Source organism: Filicampus tigris, chromosome 9 (genome assembly GCF_054856515.1).
Source record: "Filicampus tigris isolate MCC_2025a chromosome 9, RoL_Ftig_1.0, whole genome shotgun sequence".
In the NCBI taxonomy this organism is placed as follows: Eukaryota; Metazoa; Chordata; class Actinopteri; order Syngnathiformes; family Syngnathidae; genus Filicampus; species Filicampus tigris.
The window spans coordinates 2,225,758-2,249,186 of record NC_141225.1 but is presented as its reverse complement, the minus strand read 5'-3'; the positions used below and the strand labels follow the sequence as shown (position 1 = coordinate 2,249,186).

Genomic DNA, 23,429 nt, shown 5'->3' with positions numbered 1-23,429 from the left:
CAAGGCGACAACACAATGAAAACTGTACCAGTGACACAACAACCCCCCATTAAAGTGGCGGATTTGATCGCGGGTGCCAAGTACCATCTGAGGGTTTACTCCCATGAACTCAGCAGCGTCACCAGCAAATCTGTCACCTTTGAGACCAAAGCAGGTGAGACCACACCTGACCTGCTGGAGTCGGGATTGGCAGGCAAATGTGGGCTACACTGTTTGCAAGGATGATGTGGTTTTGAAGTGCCCAACCTTATCCTTCTCTTTTATTGTGGTCAACTTATAAATGAATATAAAAATTATCATTTTCAAAGAATGGACAGTTATGTGGGAAAGATTTAGACCTTGACATCTGAACTGAATATATATATATATATATATATATATATATATATATATATATATATATATATATATATATATATATATATATATATATATATGCACTGTATGTTTGCCCTATTGTCAAATACTTATTTTTTTTGTTTTAGTGTCCCCACTTTAATGTTTAAAGAGAAAATCAACCTAAACATATTTTTCTCAAGAATATGTTCCCAGCAGGCCCACTAGTTAAAACACAGCATATTGCGTTTGTGGAATATGAGTTAAGCAGCAAAATCCACCCATTTTGTCATTTCTGTCGACTGAAAATGACATCACAACTACTAAGGGCTCAGGTAATGAACAATCACGGCTCAGCTTCAGAAAACAGGTCAGCCGTGATTGGTCGTTACCTAACCCCTTAGTAGTTGTGATGTCATTTTCAGTCGACAGAAGTGACAAAATGGCCGCCCCCAGGGATGGCTAAAAGCGAGTGGATTAACTCTTATTTAACAGACACAATTTATCAGAATGCCTTGTTTCAACTAGTGAGCTGTCATACAACACATTCTTGAAAAAAAAAATGTTTGGGCTGACTTTACGATCATCAAAATGTAAATATCATTCGTAAAATGCAGTTTTTAAAGGGTAATTTGTTTATTTGGGGGCAGGGGGGTGTATTCAAAGCTACCCGGCCCTGTGTGGGAAAGTACATGCCACCTAAACCTAATAATTTGTTAGGCCACTCTCAGCAGCAAAAACTGAAATCAAGTGTTTTTTTTCCTGGCAATAAGTCTTTCACATCTCTGTGGAGACATTTGGCCGACATGCACTGGCTTTTTTAAGGTCATACCACAACATTTTAATTGCATGCTTGGCTTTGACTATGCCACTCCAAAATCTTCAATTTGGTTTTCTTAAGCCAGTTAGAAGTTGACATTCTGGTGGCTTTTGGATCGTTGCCCTGCTGCAGAACCCAGGTGCGCTTCAGCATGAGGTCACGAACGAATGACCGAACATCCTCCCACAGGATTTTCTGGTAAAAAGAAAAAAAATCATGGTTTATCAATCACAGAAAGTCCTCCAGTTCCTGGATTAGCAAAGGAGTCACAGACCGTCACACTACCACCGCAATGTTTGACTGCTGGTACGATGATCTTTTTTCTAAAATGATGTTTAGATGTAGTAACGAGACACACCTTCCCCCCAAAATACACTTTTTAAGAATCTTGTCAGTCCAGAGAATATTCTCCCCAAAGTCTTGGGAATCATTCAGATGTTTTAAGTAAGACAAGCCATTATGTTCATTTTGGTGAGCAGTGGTTTTTGCCTTGGAAGTCTCTCCCTTATTGTTGAGTCATGAACACAGAACCCGAGCATTTGTACTATTCCGGTTGCGCAACGCCATGTAAGCACACGCAAAAGCCCTGGGTTACTCCTTTTCTAACATGAATATTTGGTCACATAATCATGTATTGGAATCCCTCCAATGAAAGGAACATTGGTTTGTGTCATGATACTAAAATTTTGACTTTGATACTATACTGTACCTGCATGAAATACATGGGTACCGATTACTACAACAATACCACAGCAAAAACTTAAAAGATCAGTAAAAAGCAGTGAAATAATATCTTACATCTAAATTTCAAATCACTAAATAGTTGTATTTGTATTAAGTAAAAACTACTATAAAGATTAGAAATTCGAATACATTTGATTCATTTTTTTTCAAACACTTTCAAACCTTTAACTTTTTCCTTTTACACAGTACTGTATTAGGGCACTAAAAAATTGTTTTTTTTTTTTATTTCAGCCCTTGGGCAGTATAAACTCTCATTGAATATATAACGTTTGAGCTCCCAACCACTAATACTGGGAAAACTTGCAGAATGGAGCATCGAAGCCTTGTGATTTGATTTTGTTTGTATTCTAAAATAAGCGAGCAGATGGACAAATTAAAGTGTACCTTCGACAACCCATTTCAATGTACAGTATTGATGGGGAAACGGAGCAATATTGCAAAGTTTGATAAATATGTTTTTTTCCATCTTTATGAGTACTGTGTAGTCTTGTATTTGTCAAAACAGCGTGCCCGCAATCCCCCTGGTTAATTTTAATGCGATTTACCATGTAAGGAAGGATGTGACATAACGTTGTTGACTGGGCCTTCCCTTGCACCCACCACTTTCTATTGAGTGATACACCAGATCGTTATTGTTGTCATATTGTCGTTGACAAAATTGAGTAAAGAAGAAGTGGGGCAAGAGGGATATATATTTAAGCCAGAAATTCCCTCCGATTCAGAATCAGGTAATGGAACAATTCCTTCATAAAGTCAACTTCTCGATTCCTGTGGCGTGCGCCGTGGACTTTGTGTTACTGTGTTTCAAACCTTGCTTGCCGATGGATGTAAATCTGTCTTGTCTTGTTTTTTTTTCTTGCTAGGTGACCCTAATGAGCCGTCGTAGAAGCTTTTTGAGATCTTTTGGCTGACTTCCTTTTATTAGACAGGTTTTGTCGATGTGATTTCTTGATTGATAAGGTCTGGAGGTAATCAGGCTTGGGAGATTTTTTTTTTAATTTGATCATTAAAACCGCCAATTAAAAACTTCATTTTAGATTTACTTGTTATATTTGTCTGTTATATACATTTGATTGATGATCTTAAACAGTAAAGTGGGGAAAACTAAGCAAAAAAATTAGGAATTTGAAAAAACTGCAAATACTTTTTCACTGTATATACCCTATACAGTATTTATAAGTATGCTTGGTGAAAGAGCATTAGTAATCTGGTCATGTGCCATGTGTGTACATCCACACATTTTACTGGATTTAAAACATGTCAACTTAAGCACAACACATTTGATGCAATTCATTTTAATAGTCACATTTCACGAATGGGAGGTGGTTTCCTTGTTTCTTGTCAGGCTTGTTCTGTTATTCGTGCACAATTCAGAATTTGTTGTATCAAATGAACAGACAATGTCATGTAAATAATGTGACATTTTTCTCCCTATATAAGATTGTCTCTCTATTGTATGGTCCCAGAGATGGCGACTGTCATCCATTAATCAAATGAAGTGTTTGCTTTATAAGATGTTACTGTATACTGAAGGTACTATTGTTCACACTTTATTCTTAATGGCCCTCATTTATTAACAGTGTGTAAGCACCAATTTGTGCACAGAATGTGCGTACGCACGTTTGATGCCTCAGACTATGCCTACGCACAAATAATGGAGGATCAACTTCTGAGAAAATGTCAAAAAACACATTTTTTAACCCAAGCACAATGTCCTGCTACTTAAGTCATTTCAGTACACTAATAATAATTTTAATAGTACTAACTTAATTCAATAATTTGCTAATGAGTTGACTTATGTTCTAAAGAAATGTGAGACCCTTCCCATCACTTTCACCCTCTTTCTGTTCAAGTGCTTGTATGTGTTTACTGTTTGAAGGAATCCGCCACTTTCTGTGTGTCCACTCAATGAGCTGAGTGTGTGAGTATATGCTCATCGCACTCGGAAAAGCCAGCGAGGCACTCTCCTTCCCTGGTTTATCCAAGACTTTAAAGGGGAAGTCAACTCCATTTTTTTCTATACAATAATATGTTCTATGCAGCACCACTAATCTAAATTTTATATTCTGATTAATATTGTGTTTGTGGAATACGAATTAAGCAGCAAAAGCCACCTGTTTTTAGCCATCTCACTTTCTGTCGACTGAAAATGACATCACAGTTGCCCAGGGCTCAGTTAACGACCAATCACGGCTCAGCCTTAGAAAACAGGGTGATTGGTTGCTACCTGAGCTCTGAGCAACTGTGATGTCATTTTCAGTCAACAGAAGTGACAAAATGGCCACCCCCTGAGATGGCTAAAAGTCGGTGCATTTTGCTACTTAACTCATATTCCACAAACACAATTAAAATCAAAATGCCGTGTTTAGACTAGTGGGGGCGTATACAACAGATTATTGTCAAGAACATTTTTGGGTTGACTTCCGCTTTAAAGATTTCGGACCGATTAAGTACACATGTAGGCTATGAAACATTTCCTGATATTCACAGTTGACAAATAACCGTCCAAAGATCCTGATTTTTTTTTTGTATGCATGTTTTTTGTACAGCATTTTGTCATTTAAGTTCGTAATGAATCCAAAATAATTCACGTCTTTCTTTTATGTTGTCAGGTTCTGGGTTTCAGCAAGCTTACAGATGAAACAAACCTTTTGACAAAAGTATAAAGAATGAGAAAGTTCTGAATGTTTCGGGGCATGTCGTGAATCGGTTATTTTATGCTCAACCTGTGCGCGGACTACCAACATTTCTATGCATTTATTAGTAAATGAGGGCTCATGAGACCTTTCTGCATGCCTGATAATAATAATGTGACAAGCATTTTGAGCTGAAATGTAAACTGATTGCCCTCTCCTTTGAAATGAAAACAAAACTCACATCGTCTTCACTTTTCTCTCTTCTCCTGCCCCACCCGGTGTACGTGTGCATGCCCTTGTGTGTCTTGTCTTCTGTGCACGTGTCCAGCCTACATTGACCAGGTCGACATTGCAACTCAAGGCTGGTTCATCGGCTTGATGTGCGCCATCGCCCTCATCATACTGATCCTTCTTATTGTCTGCTTCATCAAAAGGAGTCGTGGAGGCAAATATCCAGGTAAGACTTAACTGAGGTGCTGAGCAGGGATGTAAGAGTATGCCAAAAATCCCTGTTCAGTACAGCTCCTAGGTTTTAAGGTCACAATTTGGTTCGCATTCGGTACAGTAAGGGAACATTTTTGCAAAACAAAATGGCTCGTCGTTTGTCGAAATAGGAACAATTTTAATGATGATTTCTATCAAATAATTTATACAGTGAAAATAAAAACGTGAATATACAGTATAGACGGGTCATTTTTTTATGATTGAATCAATAGCAACAAGGACACTAAAGATAAAAAATTAAACAATGTTTGTTTTTTTAATGCCACCTCAGACACACTTAATAATAATATAATAATATGTTCTCTGCTCCTTCACTAATGTAAACATGGCATTCTGATTAATGTTACATTTGTGGAATATGAGTTAAGCAGCAAAATGCACCCACTATTATCCATCTTATGGGGCGTCCATTTTGTCACTTTCTGTCTGTTCACAGTTGCTCAGGGCTCAGATAAACAATCACGGCTCACTTGTTTTCTGAAGCTAGGGTTGCCAACTGTCCCGTATTAGCCGGGACGTCTCGTATATTGGTCTAATTTCATTTGTCCCATACGGGACCTCAAATGTCCCGTATATTATCAACTCTTGCAAATACAGAAAACTGCAATCTACCGATCCTAGATCAGATAAAGCGTCAATCTCAGATCAAGTGTCAATCACTCCACCTGTCATCCAATCACAGGCATCAGGCATCATCACGTGCATTGTAGGCCTGCCCTATACAGCGCAAATGCTCCAAATCCTGCAAATGATGTAATGCGGTAATGTGTAGTGTTGTCCGGTCCGTTTGGCAAAGGGAAATATAGATACACCTGTCAGAAAGAAAAGATTATGCAGTTACAGCAAGCAATGGAAAGCCAAGAAGTCATGGGTTAAGCCTGTAAGTGGAGACTCAATGAAAGCCTTCTGCACTTTATGCCGTCGGGAATTTTCAGTAGGACACGGTGGTGAAAATGACTTAACTCAGCATGCTAGTACAGAAATGCACAAGAAATCTACGCTAGCGAAAGGTGCTAGCAATATTGGTGCGTTCTTTGCTACATCTACAGCAGAAAGTGACAAAATAGCAGCCAGTGAGGCCTCATATGTGTACCATGGAAGTATCCGTGGAAGAAATAAATTTGGCGAGTCACACTCCTCTTTTACATTTCAGATTTCTTGTACTTGTTTTTTTTTTTATGAAAAGAGCCAAATACATATCATCACTGTGAAAAACACTTCTGTCCATTTTTTTCATTTTTTCTTATTTTTACATGAATGGGGTTTCCGCATTACAGACTTTGCAGTAACGTGAAAATTAGAAAAAAAATCCAAAATTCATACATCATGCTCACACCACCGTGGCACCGTGCACCTGTCCCTTATTTAGGAGTGAGAAAGTTGGCAACTGAAGCTGAGCCATGGTTGGTCGTTACCTGAGCCCTGAGCTACTGTGATGTCATTTTCAGTCGACAGCAAGTGGCAAAATGGCCGTTCCCTGAGATGGACAAAAATGGGTGGATTTTACTGCTTAACTCATATTCCACAAATGAAATATTAATCAGAATCCCATGTTTCGACTAATGGGCCTGCATAGAACATATTCTTGAAAAAAAAAATGTTCAGGTTGACTCCCCACTTTAAGTCGTATTTTCAAAAAGTTACTGATTTAAAATTGTACAAATTCTTAGTAAAGGCAAGCCTGATTGACAGCCAAACCAAAAATGCAATTTGATCAAAGTGGTAAAATGTAAATGGAGTGCACTTACGCCAGGGTTCACCAACTCCGGTCCTCGAGGGCCCTTATCCTACATGTTTTTTGAGGTTTCCCTCCTCCAGCACACCTGATTCAAATAATCAGGATCATTATCAAGAGCTGGCTGATGAGCTGATCATATGAATTGTGTGCGTTGGAGGAGGGACACATCGAAAACATGCAGGATAGGGGCACAAGGACCGGAGTTGGAGACCACTGATCTACACCATACGGGGCACAAAGCGCTTAAACAAAGCCTCAGATTAACGTATATGAAAACTACCGTATGTGTTGAACCAGAAAGTATGCTGGTGTGTCCTGGCTTCCGCTTCCAACTCCAGAAAAGGTTTTCCTTTCAGGTTAAAGTTCCTTTCTTGAGCATCAGTGTCCATATACCGTATCCTAATTGGCTGGGACATGCTGCTAGCTAGCTGGGGTTAAGTTGTCCTCGGGACTAACTTCCTTTGTTTCTTTGGACGGAGTGAGAGGTAGTAATATAATTACAAGGGTGTTCATACACTGTCGGGATGGAATTTATTCACTGTTCTTGTTAACAGTTTTAATGCTCATTAGCTGGCTAATTATTCCCAGAGGCAATGTTGTTCCAAGGTAGCGCGGCTCCACACCACGCACGCACACTCCCCAAATACATACATCACATTCAAATCTGACTGTAACAAAATTCTAAAACAAGGTCTGATTCAAGTCTGAAAATTTGGATTCACTGAAGCCATTTCCACATCCACACGAATCGCAAATTGAATCACCATCGATTCGTGCATAGCCCATTATGATGCAGTTGTTTTTAAATGAGGTAAAAAGTTTAACATGCTGCCAATAGCATATTGCTAGCCACAACCTCCACAAGTCACTAGCCAGAGGCTGAGCTGCACTGTATTTGTTCATGCAGTGGATGTATGGCCAAAGTGTAGTTCCACTCCCTTATCTAATGTTTTCCATGTGGGAACTCTCTACTGTACCGAATGTTCCATCCTGAAAAATATGAAAACTAAAACAAAAACATGTATCTATGTTCAGTCATATTTGCCCAAGCACAGCCCAAACAAAGCATGACTTTTTTTGTTTTTGTTTCTAATTTGATATTTGTTGCAAATAAACACTTGATTTCATAACAGTCACATATAACATCATTAACTGTATTGATGACTGTCTTTGATCAGTGGTTTAACTCTAACTTCAGTTTATATTGACCATTAATTATTAGTGGGTCATGAGAGTAATTAATTACATTATTTGAACATCCATCTATCCATTCATAAATTTACAGTACCGCTTATCGTCACAAGGGTCACGGGTGAGCTGCAGCAAACAAAATTAAACAGAATAAAAATAAAAGACTTGGTTTAGCTTGAAGGTTTGTAAGGTTGAAAATTACCACCAATGCCAAATCACTCTTGGCTTTTTGAGAGAAGCCATTTCAGTTGATGAGCATTGTTGAGGTGCCTTTAAACAATAAACTGCTAAATTGCACAATGCACAGCCACCTCAAGAGTCACTGATAGTGTAGTGGTACACACGCCTGAGTTGTGTGTGGGCAGCGTGGGATCGATTGCCGCTCAGTGTCTGTGTGTGCCCTGCGACTGGCTGGCGACCAGTTCGGGGTGTAGTCTGCCTTCGTCTGTTGACGGCTGGGATAGGCTCCAGCACCTCCCCGCGACCCTGTATAGGATAAGCGGTTTGGAAGATGACACATGATGACAGCCACCTCACTCTCCTTTGCATGCATGATTGTAACATCCATTTTATAGTTATGCATGCAACTGATATGCATGTAGTTTAACCTAAACAACTGGATCTAATGAGAATTTCCCCTCCGGGAGTGAATAAATGTAACAAAAACCAGAGCTGGGCATTCCGTCTATGTGACGGACGGGTCCGTCAGTTGGTGTTCCTCGTCGGCCGTTTTAGTGTGTCTTCAATGATGGGGGGGGGGGTCGTCGTTTTTTTGTTGTTGTTGTTGTTTTTTTAATAGTTCAGAAACACTGACAGATGCCTGGGGGCAGGGTGCAAGTGAAAGTTTAGTCGGACTTGCCGATGGCCGGCCGTTTAAAAGTAGAGGTGGACCGGCCTATAGACGGGTACTAAAAGTAACGGATGACAGATGATGGAAGGGTACCCTCGCTGCTGACGGATGCTCAATTTTTAGTAAAATGCCCAGCTCTGATAAAAAACATGTTGAGTATAATGGTAAATTTGCGAATCCAGATTATTTTAGCTGTAGTCAACAGTATAAGATTCTCATCAGATATTCTGCCATATTTACATTTGGTCTTTGAATGCAAAATTAAAATTTTTATAAGATATATTGTTCAGAGATTATCATTATATATCATTATTGGCTCAAAAAATCCTATTTTAAAAGTTAAAATATTGCAACTGACAAACTCGAATCATATATGACGGTTTGAAGTCACTATCATAAAAATATGTTTTGGATTCTGTTTCATCATTCAAAGGAGCAAAAAACATTTGTTTATTAAGAACTGATTACTGTTAACAACTGCAATTAACAGTTTTTGGAGTGTCACAGTTAAACTATGAAAACATTTTTTTCTGTTGAATTGATTTTTAAAAGTCTTTATAGATGACTGTAATGTTTTGCAGTTTCTATAATGTCTAGATGGTGGTTGCATCAGTGGTTTCGCAAGTCATCTAGGTAGGTGGTGATGTTGTATACGTAAAATGTTGAACTAACATCCTTGTTGAGCTGAGTGAGATAACAGAAAAGCAATAAATAGCACCATTAAGACCGAATAATGGCAGTGGTACTGAAGATGCTTGTATATTTCAACAGATGACGAAGTAATTACACACTAAATGATTGAATGTTTAAATAAAATGACCTTCATACACAAATCGAGTCATCAAACCAAATACTTTAATTTTGAAATGTTTGTAGGTAACAACAGTGTGTTTCTGCTTTTTTTTCAGTCCGAGATAAAAAAGATCTTCCTTTGGATTCTGTTGATCACAAAGACCAGGATGGATCCTTTGATTACCAGTAAGTGTCACCAAACAGAAGCTGCTGTAGTTTATCATCAGCACAGATTCAGGAATGGGCTCCCCTCCTGAAAGAGGAAGTCAACCCAAAGATATTTTTTTCAAGAATATGCTCTATCTAGGCCCCCTAGTTGAAACAAGGCATTCTGATTAACATTGCGTTTGTGGAATAAGACTTAATCCACCCATTTTTAGCCATTACTGGGGACGGGCATTTTGTCACTTCTGTCGACTGAATATGACATCACAGTTGCTCAGGTAACAGCCAATCACAGCTTAACTGTTTTCTAAAAGTTTAGCCATTATTGGTCATTATCTGAGCCCTGAGCATCTGTGATGTCATTTTTAGTCAACAGAAGTGACAAAATGGCTGCCCACTGAGATGGCTAAAAACGGGGGATTTTGCTGCTAAACTCATATTCCACAAACGGAATATTAATCAGAAAGCCTGATTTCAACTAGTGGGCCTGCATAAAACATTCTTGAAAATGTGTTTTGGTTGACTTCCTCTTTAAAGCAAGCTTCTCTGAAACATCTCATTTGATTTACCCTGATTATGGAGTAGAAAATGGGAGGTACTTTTCTGTTGTATTGTTAATGATTGTTCATTTTTGCGATTGCACCAAACTCTTTTAAAATATACTCGCAGTCTACTGAAATGGTGTGAAGTTACCATAAATGACGTGTTACCTTATTAATTGCTACAGTTCTTCAAGTGTCGGCGAAGTGATCAAAGCACCATATCTCATTTGATGAGCCATTTGCTGTATCACAGTACATGCAGGTCAGCGGGAACAGATGCTTATTTTGACGCGACCAACTCAACATCGGTTAAAAAGCATAAAAACAACCACAAAATGGAATAGAAAGGCTTTATTGTCACATTCTGTCATGCAAATGCAACAAAATTGAGCTCATCAAAAGATAAAAAACAACCAATTGTAACATAATAATACTGACAAGCTTAAAGTATACTAGACTAAAGCTTTGTGACAGAGTGGCCGAACATAATGGCCGGCGCACTACGGTGTTAGTTGGCTGGAGGAGCTATTCCTTCGTCTTTAAAAAGGCACTACTTCGGATGGCATTTCCATCTTGAAAAGCTCGGAGCTCTTGAATATACCTATTACAAAAACCCACGTTAACACAAATTTAAAGAATGAGGTTATTTTCTAATCTAATCAATCAAAGTTCAATTTGGAGGAAATAACACTCAGCAGAGAATAGATTTTCACCAAGATTAAACAATGTTAAATCTTTCCGCCTGAATTTTTGATTGTACGTTTAACCTGCTTCGAAATGTTCGACTGGGACGTTCGCTTGTACCAGGGATAGGGAACTCCGGTTCCTCAAGAGTCATATCCTGACCCTTTTGGATCTCTCCCTACTACAACACCTGATTCAAATGATCAGCTTATCAGCATGTTTGGTAGAAGTCTGAAACGATCCTGATCATTTGAGTAAGGTATGTTGTAGTACGGAGAGATCCAAAACAGGCAGCATATGGATCTCGAGGAATCAGAGTTCCCTACCCCTACACTATGCCAAACAAGTACGCAGTTTTGCCTACTGCAAAATGTATATCAAATAAAGATAACTAAAAACTGCAAAACGGCTACTTGAGCACTCAAGTATTTTTTTCTAACGCACAGTGTGACTTCCTAACTCACCAACTGTAAGATCACTACAAACGCTGACAACACTTGCAAAGAGGTGCAAGGTCTCCAGTGTTATGAGGAAACTATACATTGAATGAACCAATGAAATCCTCCACACAAATCGAGGCCTCGTTTGTCGGTCATGTGATTTTTCGGGGGGGACCCGATACACGCTCACAATGCGGGCTTCATTTGGCACGCCCACTTTTGCTCGAGACACGCTCCGAAGCCACGTTTCATTTAGCCCAGGGGTAGGGAACTCCAGTTCCTCGAGAGCCATACCTTCCTGTTTTGGGTCTCGCCCTACTACAACACACCTGACTCAAATGACCAGGATCGTTCCGGACTTCTACCGAGCATGCTGATGAGCTGATCATTTGAATCATGTGTGTTGTAGTAGGGAGAGATCCAAAACGGGCAGAATATGGCTCTCGAGGAACCGGAGTTCCCTACCGCTGCCTTATACTGTACCTCCTGGGTGACTCTTATGTTTCTGAGTATGTTTTGAGCCAGTGCCACACAACATCACTTTGTTTGAGATTACTTTATAACACGTTTTTAGCTCCAAAGAAATTGGACAAATGGCCACAGCATATTTCAATTAGATCGAATGCGTTCAGTGGGGTCGTATGTTGTATCAATGTTGTCTTTTGCTCCTTTCAGGTTCCACTGATTGCTGAGGCGTCATTCTTCTAAAAGAGCAATGACTAATGCCTTGTTTCCCCACAATTTGACTAAAACATGTTGTGTTGCATGCTGACTATACTTACCCTTACCTTTTTCTAATTAGTTATAATTCTGAAAAAAAATCAATGTAAAGCTTTTATGAAATTTAATTGTCATCTTTTTATAATACATATAATATAAAACATTTCATAACATTTCATTATGTTTTACTACGTTGTTTTTTATTTTTTATTAATACACGGAAATCTCCCCTTTGCTGAAAAGCTGTTGCTGTAGAAGTCTGAAATTGTGTCATGGAATGATAGGGAGCTATCTTTGATGTCACAAAATTTAGGTTAAAGCTCCTCATCTGCGATGTGGGAAATTCATGCAACCAGCATTTATGTTTACCTGATGGGTGCTGGTGTTTGCTGGTTTGATACTGTGGGAAATCTTGATGTAGGGTACCACTATCTGTGGTTAGACTCACGGACTAATCCCTGAAGCCTGTTCAGCCCCATGTGTTTGTAAAGAGCTCCTCTTTTTTCCAATCAAGCTAACTCTTCACTCCTCTCTTGCCCTCTCATCACAACTTATCTCTCATATGCTGAAATGACTCATCAGTGCCTGACAGGAACCAAATCAAGAACAGGTACTTTGGTTTTGCCAAGGCATCTTTCCTGGCACTGTGCATGTCCAGGATTTGTGACGAGGAGATCAGAATTTAGGGTGAATACAATTTGACAGCCTGTTTGACTCAAGCATTGTTTGCTTTATGGACAAGGTCAATTTGGAAAGAGTGCCATGCTTACTTGTTATGGCTATGTGTTGCTCCCCCGGGTAGCAGTCCAGGCAGAGACAACGTTTAGGTGTATGTAAAGGTAGCAAATATGAAGCTGTGACAGAAAATAGGCAGAGCACACGTTTCATGCCGTTACTGCATAGGGAAGATATTTATTGTTCTTTACAAAACATTCAACTGACTGGACCTACATCAACTGACTGTTATTATCAGTGTCCAACTGTCCATGGTTTAACACATTTCAATGTAACATGAACTCCATACATGTACCTGTTCAACCAATGCCCCTTTCATTATATGAATTAACGCTTTAAATCTCCACTTGTATATAAGTTTTAACTTGTTGAAATATTCCCAACAATAAACCATAAATTAATATTTACCTTTATTTACATACATTCATATTTGTGTTTTGCACTATTATAAATGTACAGATGGTAGCATTGTTGATCACAATGACAAAAACACAACTACCATGTATTTAATACAGTTTTACAATGGCATCACTCGTAATTGGTACCGAACTCAAAATAAATGCCAGTAAATGTCATATCACGTGAAAAACGTTTGATAAATGTCTTTGGAAAAAAAAATGTAATGGTTCCTGACATCCAGGCGAACTCTTAACCCGTGCTGCATTCCCATACACTTGGCCGTTAGCATTTGCAGGTTAGCTTATTCAACACTATTTCAAATGTGACACAAATACCTTGACAGAACCCATTTCTAGCCTTACATGTCTAACAATATAATCTCGGACCTCTTAGGACTCGTAAAAATAAACATCATATTGTCACAACCGAAACTTATCTGTATGTTTCGGTAGTGACCGGTTCGGGTTTATTATTCCCTTCAAATTTTGATAAAATATGGAATATAATATTGTTAAAATCAGAAGGATCCATGTATGACATATGTATCTATGTATTATATTATTTAAAACTTACTTTATTCAAAAATTAACATCATATTGTCACTACCAAAACCATTATGTCACTACCGAAACGTTTCGGTAGTGACCCTTTCGGTAGTGATGTTTTATGATAGTTGTTAACAATACTCAACAATGGTAGGCACAGCGTGGCTACAACAGACAGTTTTGAGCATGTGTACAGAGATAGAAAACAGTACATTTAGCATTAAAATCAAAGTGCTAATTTTATTGCCGAAACGAGGTGTTCGGTAGTGACGGTCCTTAAAACCACATGCTGATTTTCAGACTTGGAGGGCACATAACTTAATAATGCCGCTAACTAATTACTCGCCATGCGCCCAATGATGAACATTAAGGTAATGTCTCTTACTGGTGAAATTTCTGGGGATGTGGCTAAAACCAAGCCCTGCCTACAGACAAATACTCTTTGCGTTTCGGTAGTGACATGAAAAGTTGGGACAGGTTTTTTTACATAGAAACTTCTAATTTGAAAACATTTTTACAAAATCACTGTAAATCTTTCACCATACATTTAAAAGCAACCAAAATGTTCTATTAGAGTAAAGTATTTTTTAAATTGACAAAAATCTTCTACATTTTTTTTTCATGAATTGAAATTTAGGAGTTAGAGATTGGGACAGCCACCTCCCAATAGGAAGTGACATATAAAAGATGACTTTTTATACATTCAGTTTGATAGTGTCTCAATTAATGCCTTGTGGTAAAATAGATCATAACAAGATATTACTTAACATGCAAGGTCTGAACACTTCATTGTTTTTTAAAATTTGATTTTCATTGTGGGACAGCAATTTCAACCAATTCGGTAGAATGGCTCATATAAGACCTTAAAAGTCACAGTGCATGTCAGAGAAACTCAATATCATATATTTGCAGCGACCTTCATATTTAACTCACATGCTGGCCATTTCTTCTGCTCTTCCTTGAGGTGCTTCTGCTCCTTTATTGGAGTCCAGCTGCATTTAATTAAACTGATTGGACTTGATTAGAAAAGGCACACACTTGACCTTAAAACTCACAGTGCATGTCAGAGAAAATCAGAATCATGAGGTTAAAGGAACTGCCCAATGTGATCAGAGACAAAATTGTGGCAAGGCACAGATCTGGCCATGATTACAAAAGAATTTCTGCAGCACTCAAAGTTCCTAAGAGCACAGCGGCCTCCATAATCCTCAAATGGAAGACATTTGGGACGATAACAACTCCTCTTGGACCTGGTCGCCCAGCCAAACTGAGCAATCGTGGGAGAAGAGCCTTGGCGAGAGAGGTAAAGAAGAACCCAAAGATCACTGTGGCTGAGCTCCAGAGATACAGTTGGAAGATGAGAGAAAGTTACACAAATTCAACTATCACTGCAGCCCTCCACCAGTCGGGGCTTTATGGCAGAGTGGCCCGACGGAAGTCTCTCCTCAGTGCAAGACACATGAAAGCCAGCTAAGGGTTTCACAAAAAACACATGAAGGACTACCAGACTATGAGAAGTAAGATTCTCTGGTCTGATGAGACCAAGATTGAACTTTTTCGTATTAATTCTAAGCGGTATGTGTGGAGAAACCCAGGCACTGCTCATCACCTGCCCAATACAATCCCTACAGTGAAACATGGTGGTGGGAGCATCATGTTGTGGGGTTGTTTTTCAGCTTCAGGGACAGGACGACTGGTTGCAATTGAAGGAAAGATGAATACGGACAAGTACAGAGATATCCTGGAGGAAAACCAGAGTGCTCAGAATCTCAGACTGGGCCGAAGGTTCACCTTTCAACAGGACAATGCCCCCAAGCACACAGCTAAAATAACAAAGGAGTGGCTTCAGAACAATTCTTTGACTGTTCTTGACTGGCCCAGCCAGAGCCCTGACCTAAACCCGATTGAGCATCTCTGGAGCGACCTGAAAATGGCTGCGCACCAACGTTCACCATCCAACTTGACAGAACTGGAGAGGATCTCCAAGGAAGAATGGGAGGGGCATCCCCAAATCCATGTGTGAAAAACGTGTTGCATCATTCCCAAGAAGGCTCTTGGCTGTAATAGCTCAAAAGGGTCCATCTACTCAATAAAATGCATCAGGGTCTGAATACTTATGAACATATGTCATGTCATGTCATCTTCCAAACCGCTTATCCTATATAGGGTCGCGGGGAGTTGCTGGAGCCTATCCCAGCCGTCAATGGGCGAAGGCAGACTACACCCCGAACTGGTCGCCAGCCAGTCGCAGGGCACACATAGACACTGTCACTGAGCGGGAATCGATCCCACGCTGCCCGCACACAACTCAGGCGTGTGTACCACTACACTATCAGCGGACCTTTATGAACATATGATATTTAAGTTTTTCTTTTTAAATAAACATGCAAACATTTCTACATTTCTGTTTTTTTCTGTCAAGATGGGGTGCTGAGTGTACATTAATGAGAAATACAATTTCTTTCTTTATTGATTTTGGCAAATGGCGGCACGGTGGTCGACTGGTTAGCACGTCCGCCTTACAGTGCAGAGGTCATGGGTTCGATCCCGGCTCCGGCCTCCCTGTGTGGAGTTTGTATGTTCCCCCCGTGCCTGCATGGCTTTTCTCCGGGTACTCCGGTTTCCTCCCACATTCCAAAAACATGCATGGCAGGTTAATTGGACACTCTAAATAGCCCCTAGGTGTAATTGTGAGTGTGAATGTTTGTTTGTCTCTGTGTGCCCTGTGATTGGCTGGCAACCAATTCGGGGTGTTCCCCGCCCACTGCCCGTTGACAGCTGGGATAGGCTCCAGCACGCCCTTGTGAGGAGAAGCGGTATAGATAATGGATGGATGGATGGATGATTTTTGCAAATGCCTGCAATGACACAGAAAGTGAAAAATGTCAAGGGGTCTGAAATACTCTCCGTAGCCACTATACAGTATATGCAGAGCCGGGCATTTTACAAAAAATTGAGCATCTGTTATTCGTGTTCCGTCTGCAGCGTGGGTACCCTTCCATCGTCCGTCATTCGCCTTTTTTTGGGGGGGTGGCGAAACAAATATTACCCGCCTATAGGCCAGTTCGCCTCTTCTTTTAAATGGGCTTCTGTCACCGATTCCGACTGCAAACTTCAATAGTTTAAGTCTTTAAAACTAACAAAAGACTTAAAGCGGAAGTCAACCCAAACATAAATTTTCCCAGGATATGTTCTATGCAGGGCGGCACGGTGGTAGACTGGTTAGCACGTCCCAAAAACATGCATGGTAAGTTGATTGGACACTCTAAATTGCCCCTAGGTGTGATTGTGAGTGCGGATGTTTGTCTCTGTGTGCCCTGTGATTGGCTGGCAACCAATTCAGGGTGTGCCCCGCCTACAGCCCGAAGACAGCTGGGATAGGCTCCAGCACGCCCCGTGACCCTTGTGAGGATAAACGGTATCGATAATGGATGGATGGATGTTCCATGCAGACCCACTAGTTGAAACAGGGCATTCTGAATAATATTGTGTTTGTGAAATATGAGCGAAGCAGCAAAATCCACCAGTTTTTAGACCTCTCAGGGGGTGGCCATTTTTTTCACTTCTGTCAACTGAAAATGACATCACAGATGCTCAGGGCTAAGATAACGACCAATCATGGTTCAGCTTCAGATAACAGGTGAGCTGTGATTAGTCGTTTTCTGAGCCCTGAGCATCTGTGATGTCATCTTCAGTCGTTATTTAAGTCCTGAGCAACTACCATGTCATCTTCAGTCAACAGAAGTGACAAAATGGCCGCCCCCTGAGATGGCTAAAAACAGGTGGATTTAGTCTTCTTCCACAAACGCAATAATTATCAGAATGCCTTGTTTCAACCAGTGGACCTGCAGAGAACATCCATCCATCCATCCATTATCCATGCATCCATTATCTATACCGTTTATCCTCACAAGGGTCGCGGGGCATGCTGGAGCCTATCCCAGCTGTCTTCGGGCAGTAGGCGGGGGACACCCTGAATTGGTTGCCAGCCAATCGCAGGGCACACAGAGACAAACATCCGCACTCACAATCACACCTAGGGGCAATTTAGAGTGTCCAATCAACTTACCATGCATGTTTTTTGGACTGTGGGAGGAAACCGGAGCACCCGAAGAAAACCCACGCAGGCACGGGGAGAACATGCAAACTCCATACAGGGAGGCCGGAGCCGGGATCGAACCCACGACCTCTGAACTGTGAGGCGGACGTGCTAACCAGTCGACCACCGTGCCACCTGCAGAGAACATATTCGGGAAAAAAAATATGTTTGGGTTGACTTCCACTTTTCAGTATATAAATGGAACCATTGTTACTAGTTAGTGAAACTTTTTTTTTACAGAAATAATGGCACAAGCGTGCATGTGGAAAACTGATTGACAATCGTTTGATCATATTACAGAACCAGACAACTGGATATTGTATTTCCATGGTCTGGCCCAAGTGCCCAGTTTGATTCCTCAAGAGTGACATGACCTTCTCTACTCTTTCTGACATCACAGAAAAATAACACCCTGCTTCTCTTTGACTTGCAGCAGCGACGAGGACAACAAGCCTCTTCAAGGTAGCCAAATATCACTGGAGGGCAACGTGAAGGAGAGCGATGACAGCCTGGTGGACTACGGTGAAGGTGGCGATGGCCAGTTTAACGAGGACGGCTCTTTTATTGGCCAGTACACGGTAAAGAAGGACAAGGATGAGACGGAAGGCAATGAAAGCTCGGAGGCCACCTCACCGGTCAATGCCATCTACTCGCTGGCATAGTGCCGCAGAGCGCAACTTTTGAGACACGCTTGCACGGCCTGCTTTGGAGTGTTGTTGACACGCGCACAGATGAGGACTCAACATGAATATGTGAAAAGATGACTGTGTAGGTTCTCCTCCGCGGGTAAAGTGAGATCATACTGGAGAGGAATTAGAGGTCATGCCTTTATTTGAAATTTCCATAACTTGGAAATTGTTCCCATGGAGAAGAAATTTGGTCAAAGTGCTCATTTTGCTTTGCGCTCAGCCTGCCCTTTATCCACACAGACGTCAGTGTGCCTTTGAGGTAGCTTTCGCGTTTTACGGCATAGAAAAGCGCTCTGTTGACTTTTTCCATTATTTTTTTTTCAGTCTCTTTGATTTTCTCTGAGTAGAATGAGTTTCAATAACATATCAGCCGACAACTGTCAAAAGCACCAGGATGGTAGCAGATATGTTTATCATATTGATATATACACAAAGAAAGATTTTAATTTTTCCTCAGCTTCTCGTTCAAGCTTAATGAATTCTGTAGACAGTCCTGGCACGCAATTTAGTGCCCTGTACATCTATGCACTACCACCATTGCATTCCATATTGCTTAATACACATATTTTTTTTTAATACCACTTGCAGGGTCTATCACATGCTCATAATCACTTTGCCTTTTACACTGTGGTAGAAATACTTTTCTTACCTCGAATCCTATGTTGTAGTGCAGGCGTCCAATATGGTAACCACAAGAAAGCCATATCTGCTCCTAGCAGCTCTGACAGTCTATGTTGCTAATGTATCCCATTTGTACAAAAATAATTCTGGAGCATGGTCGTAGTATGACAAAAGAAAACTTGGAAGGCATCGAAGAGTTGCTTTTGCTTGAGGAACACCAGTAGACAAAATTCAGTCTTTCATAAGCATGCATGACTGATGCTGTCACATTTGTTTACTGAAGGATTGTCAGGCATACATGATTGACTTTTTCTCATTTTTTTTTACTCACACTTGATTTAACTCATTTTATACCAACACGGCAACATCTATTTATCCGAATAATCTCATAATCACAAGGGATAATGGAGTAAACAGATATTATATATTATTATAGCCTACTACTTTTTAAAAAATATTTTCTTATTGGTGACAGCAGCAAAGTTCCCCATTTGTTTTTAGCTAAGCTCCAAAAAGATTACATCATGTACGCATGCAGTTTCATTGTAAGGCATGAATGCAGCGTGAGAATCTGAGATCCTAAAGATGTTTTCAAAATGTTTTCTTCACCGTTTATGTTTCGTTTCAAGCAATAGTATTCACCCCGGTTATTTAGTTTGCTACCATTTTTTCACCTCTGATAAGAAAATGGTAACACACAAGATAACATAACAACAATGGTAATCATCCAAGACTTAAGGTATTGTATATGAAAATATTTGCATAGTAGTATGAAATAGTAGTATGAAAAAGGAATAAGGCATTGTTTGTTAATTACTGTCCCAGGCCTGTTGAGTAGGTGAAGTACTGGGTTTGGGTGGCTTTTTAAACAATCCTTTGGCACCTTTGCATCAAATCTCAATCTATAAAATCATCTCCAAGCTTAGTCTTAACGTATCTTTCTTTTACAGAATTGTCAATTCCTCCCTTGTTAAGGTTTTTTATAAATGCAAACCATTTAACACTTGAAGAAAGCTTTAGATATGCATAGAAATGGTTAAAAAAAAAAAAAAAAAAAAAAAACAGCATGAAAACAATACGTTCATTTGACACAACTTGGAAATGAGAAATTTTACGGTGCTCTTTTTAGAAGGAAAACATAAATGATAAACATGTGTATGCACTATCCGTATGTTATTATTCTCACTGCTAATTATTGCTTTGCCATGGCATTATTCTGACTAGACTGGTTGACTTTCTACATATTCATTCAGCACAATTCAATTTAGCACAAGAGAGCAGTGCTAATAAATACAATAGATTTGATATTTTACTTCAGTTAACAACTGGAGTTCACATTTTATTTGACAGATTTGTTTTATATTAGTATTTATTGCTTTTGCTATTCATTCATTAATGCTAATAATTAAGTGATCATGTATTGAATAATTGTTAGACAAACATTTTTGACAAATTTGTTGTGAGAAATAGCCAAAATGTTTCCAGAATCAGTTACTGTTCATTATGACACACATTAATATCAGTATGTAACACGTTCAATATATTTTTGCAGCAGCTGCAGACTTTTCTGTAACAACTAATGAATCATGTTGTCATATATAAGAAAAGGTCATGTTAAGTGTGCTGCTCTTCTTGTATCCATGATGTAATATTGTTGCTCTTGTTATTCAGACTTATGTCCATCTACATAAAAAAAAATTATTGCTGTTTACTATTTGTTTGGCATATATTATGTACATTTGCATCCAGAAAAAAGACTCTGTTGTAAATATTTAAATGTTTTTTCCCAAATGCTATATCCTTCAAACAAATAAGAGTCACTAATTTGTACCTGCAAAGAAATGCGAGGCGAAGGCATTTAGTCTCCCAGGCAACCTTGTTTGGAGCTTTGACTAACATTTGCACTCTGGAACAAAATTCACACCCAGTTAATGTGACCTGTTGCTTTGACATTGTAATATCCTGTCGCAAATACAGCTGTTTATTTATTGATGGTTTGAAGTTAATATTGTGAAAAATGACAACTATTGCTCAATTCTTGATCATGTAAATAAGACAAACAGTACTAGTAGTGCTGCTGCAATGTACTGCATTTGTGGCACAAATTCAGCATACAGGCCTGGAAAATTTGCATCTTGGTAAAACTAACTTCCTTTTCAGTGCTACTCTTAAACTCTCATATGATATGTTAGTAGCCGCGTAACCTAAATTACCTGCAGGGCTCCAGACTAACTTTTTTTTTTTACTAGGAGCAGAGTGGCCCGTAACCCGGAATTTTAGGGGCGCATGTCAAACATTCAGGGGCACACACTGTAAAAGTCGACTTGCAAAGTAAACACCACTCATTTTTACTATTTTACTGATAAATTGGCTGAAGTGTGGAGCAGAAGTTTGTTAGCAACAAAAAATATTAAAGGATTTGTCATAATAAATAAATTTTAAAAATCTGCAGATTTCCTGGTCAACAGCCGCGAGTAGATGAAAAATTTACTTGCACTGTCCGCAAAATGCCATCATTTAGGGGCAGTCTGGAGCCCTGACCTGAACCTTTAAAAATCTTGTGAAGCACATGGAATTGCTTGTGGCAAATTCCACACCAACAGCTGTTGAAAAGACAATACCTAAAAAAACATGATTTTACATTTTTTTTATATAAATTTTTAATTTAGCGTGAAATGAGTCTATAAGAATTGTTTTTAAAAAGAAAGAAAAGTCCAGTAAACTTGAAATTGGTCAAATTTAGAAAGAATTATTTGATCCCTGGATCCCAAGCCTGAACATGGAACAAAACATTGATTACAGCAAACAGGCTGTCTAGGATTTAAACCCCAGTGTCCAATCCAAAGTGTACTTAACTGTACTTCAGCCTCCATACTCCAAAATTGCTCCGACTCCCCACAGCCATAGCTCATAGAAAGGAGATGTAAACTGGAAGTATAGCAAACAAAAAAGAATCATGCATATTTACTATTCCTTGTCCTGTTGTTGTGGTCTTTTTTTTTAAACAGAAACCCCAGTATCTCTTTTCACTGTCTCCTCCTAACCCTTCATGAAAGGGAAAAATGTCAACGTGCCGTTGTACACTGTGCTTTACTTCATTTCGAAATGCTGCAAAGAATAGAACATTTGCAACTTCATTGTTTATTCCGCTCGTTGGCTTTTCTACAATTAATTATCATATGGACATCTTTTTTATTATGTTCATCAGAGCAGTGAGTCTGAATCTTGTTTTGACACCGAATTAAGAGCTTTTGTAAGAAATATCTACTCAATTAAAAAAAATGTCAAACATGTATTCACCATGTACACGTGTATGATGCGATGTTGCAACTTCTGCTAGCGAAGCCCTCTTTATAGTAAAGCTATATTCTTTTCTCTACCTTCTGACTGCTGGTCTTTTGTCTAAGCAGATGATGCTGTTATAGCTGTTTCAAAGACTTTGTAAGGAAAGAACTGATCCAACGTCTTTCTAAAAGCATACACAGTATAAAATATCCAATAGATGTATTGTTATTGCTTACAGAATGCTTAAATACAGACCCCCAAAGTTACTAACCTTGCTACAATTTTAACAGAGCAGATGTGCAATAGCAGCTTTATGCTCGCAGCATGAGCTGGAGCCCATATTCTTAAAAGGGACGTCAACGCAAAAATGTTCTACCCGCCCCCACTCCTCTAAACACAGCATTTTGGATAGTATTGCGTTTGTGGAATATGAGTTAAGCAGCAAAATCCACCCGTTTTAGTCCATCTTCAGGGGGTGGACATTTTTTCACTTGCTGTGTTGACTGAAAATGACGTCACAGATGCTCAGGGCGGTCACTGAGTTGTGTGCGGGCAGCGTGGGATAGGTTCCCGCTCAGTGACGGTGTCTGTGTGTGTGCACTGCGACTGGCTGGCGACCAGTTCAGGGTGTTGTCCGCCTTTCGCCCATTGTCAGCTGGGACAGGTTCCAGCACCTCCCCGCGACCCTGTACAGGATAAGCGGTTTGGAAGATGACACATGACAGATGCTCAGGGCTCAGGTAACAACCAATCACAGCTCGCCTGTTTTCTGAAGCTGAGCTGCGATTGGTTGTTACTTGAGCCCTAAATAAGGAAGTAACTCAAAATCAACAAGCGCTCCTTCATAAACAGGTGGAGACTTGGAAGTGCAGTAAGTGGAACAGATAATGGCCT

General features: G+C 39.7%; 1 protein-coding gene across 21 annotated transcripts in view; it reads left to right on the top strand.

Annotated features, from left to right (window-relative positions):
* The window catches only part of nfasca (neurofascin homolog (chicken) a), a 155,230-nt gene extending 132,601 nt beyond the window's left edge, over nucleotides 1–22,629 (top strand). For 11 of the 21 annotated variants that reach the window (XM_086039725.1, XM_086039727.1, XM_086039731.1 and 8 more), the window contains 4 exons: nucleotides 5–154; nucleotides 4,865–4,993; nucleotides 9,728–9,797; nucleotides 18,374–22,629. In XM_086039725.1, coding sequence (XP_085895851.1) covers nucleotides 5–154; nucleotides 4,865–4,993; nucleotides 9,728–9,797; nucleotides 18,374–18,602 — 578 coding nt within the window. In that variant the 3' untranslated portion in view covers nucleotides 18,603–22,629. Of the gene's footprint in view, nucleotides 1–4; nucleotides 155–4,864; nucleotides 4,994–9,400; nucleotides 9,453–9,727; nucleotides 9,798–12,117; nucleotides 12,850–18,373 lie in introns of those variants that run through there. The other 10 variants (XM_086039736.1, XM_086039732.1, XM_086039740.1 and 7 more) reach the window with 6 other exon arrangements.
* Nucleotides 22,630–23,429: the final 800 nt, after the last annotated feature.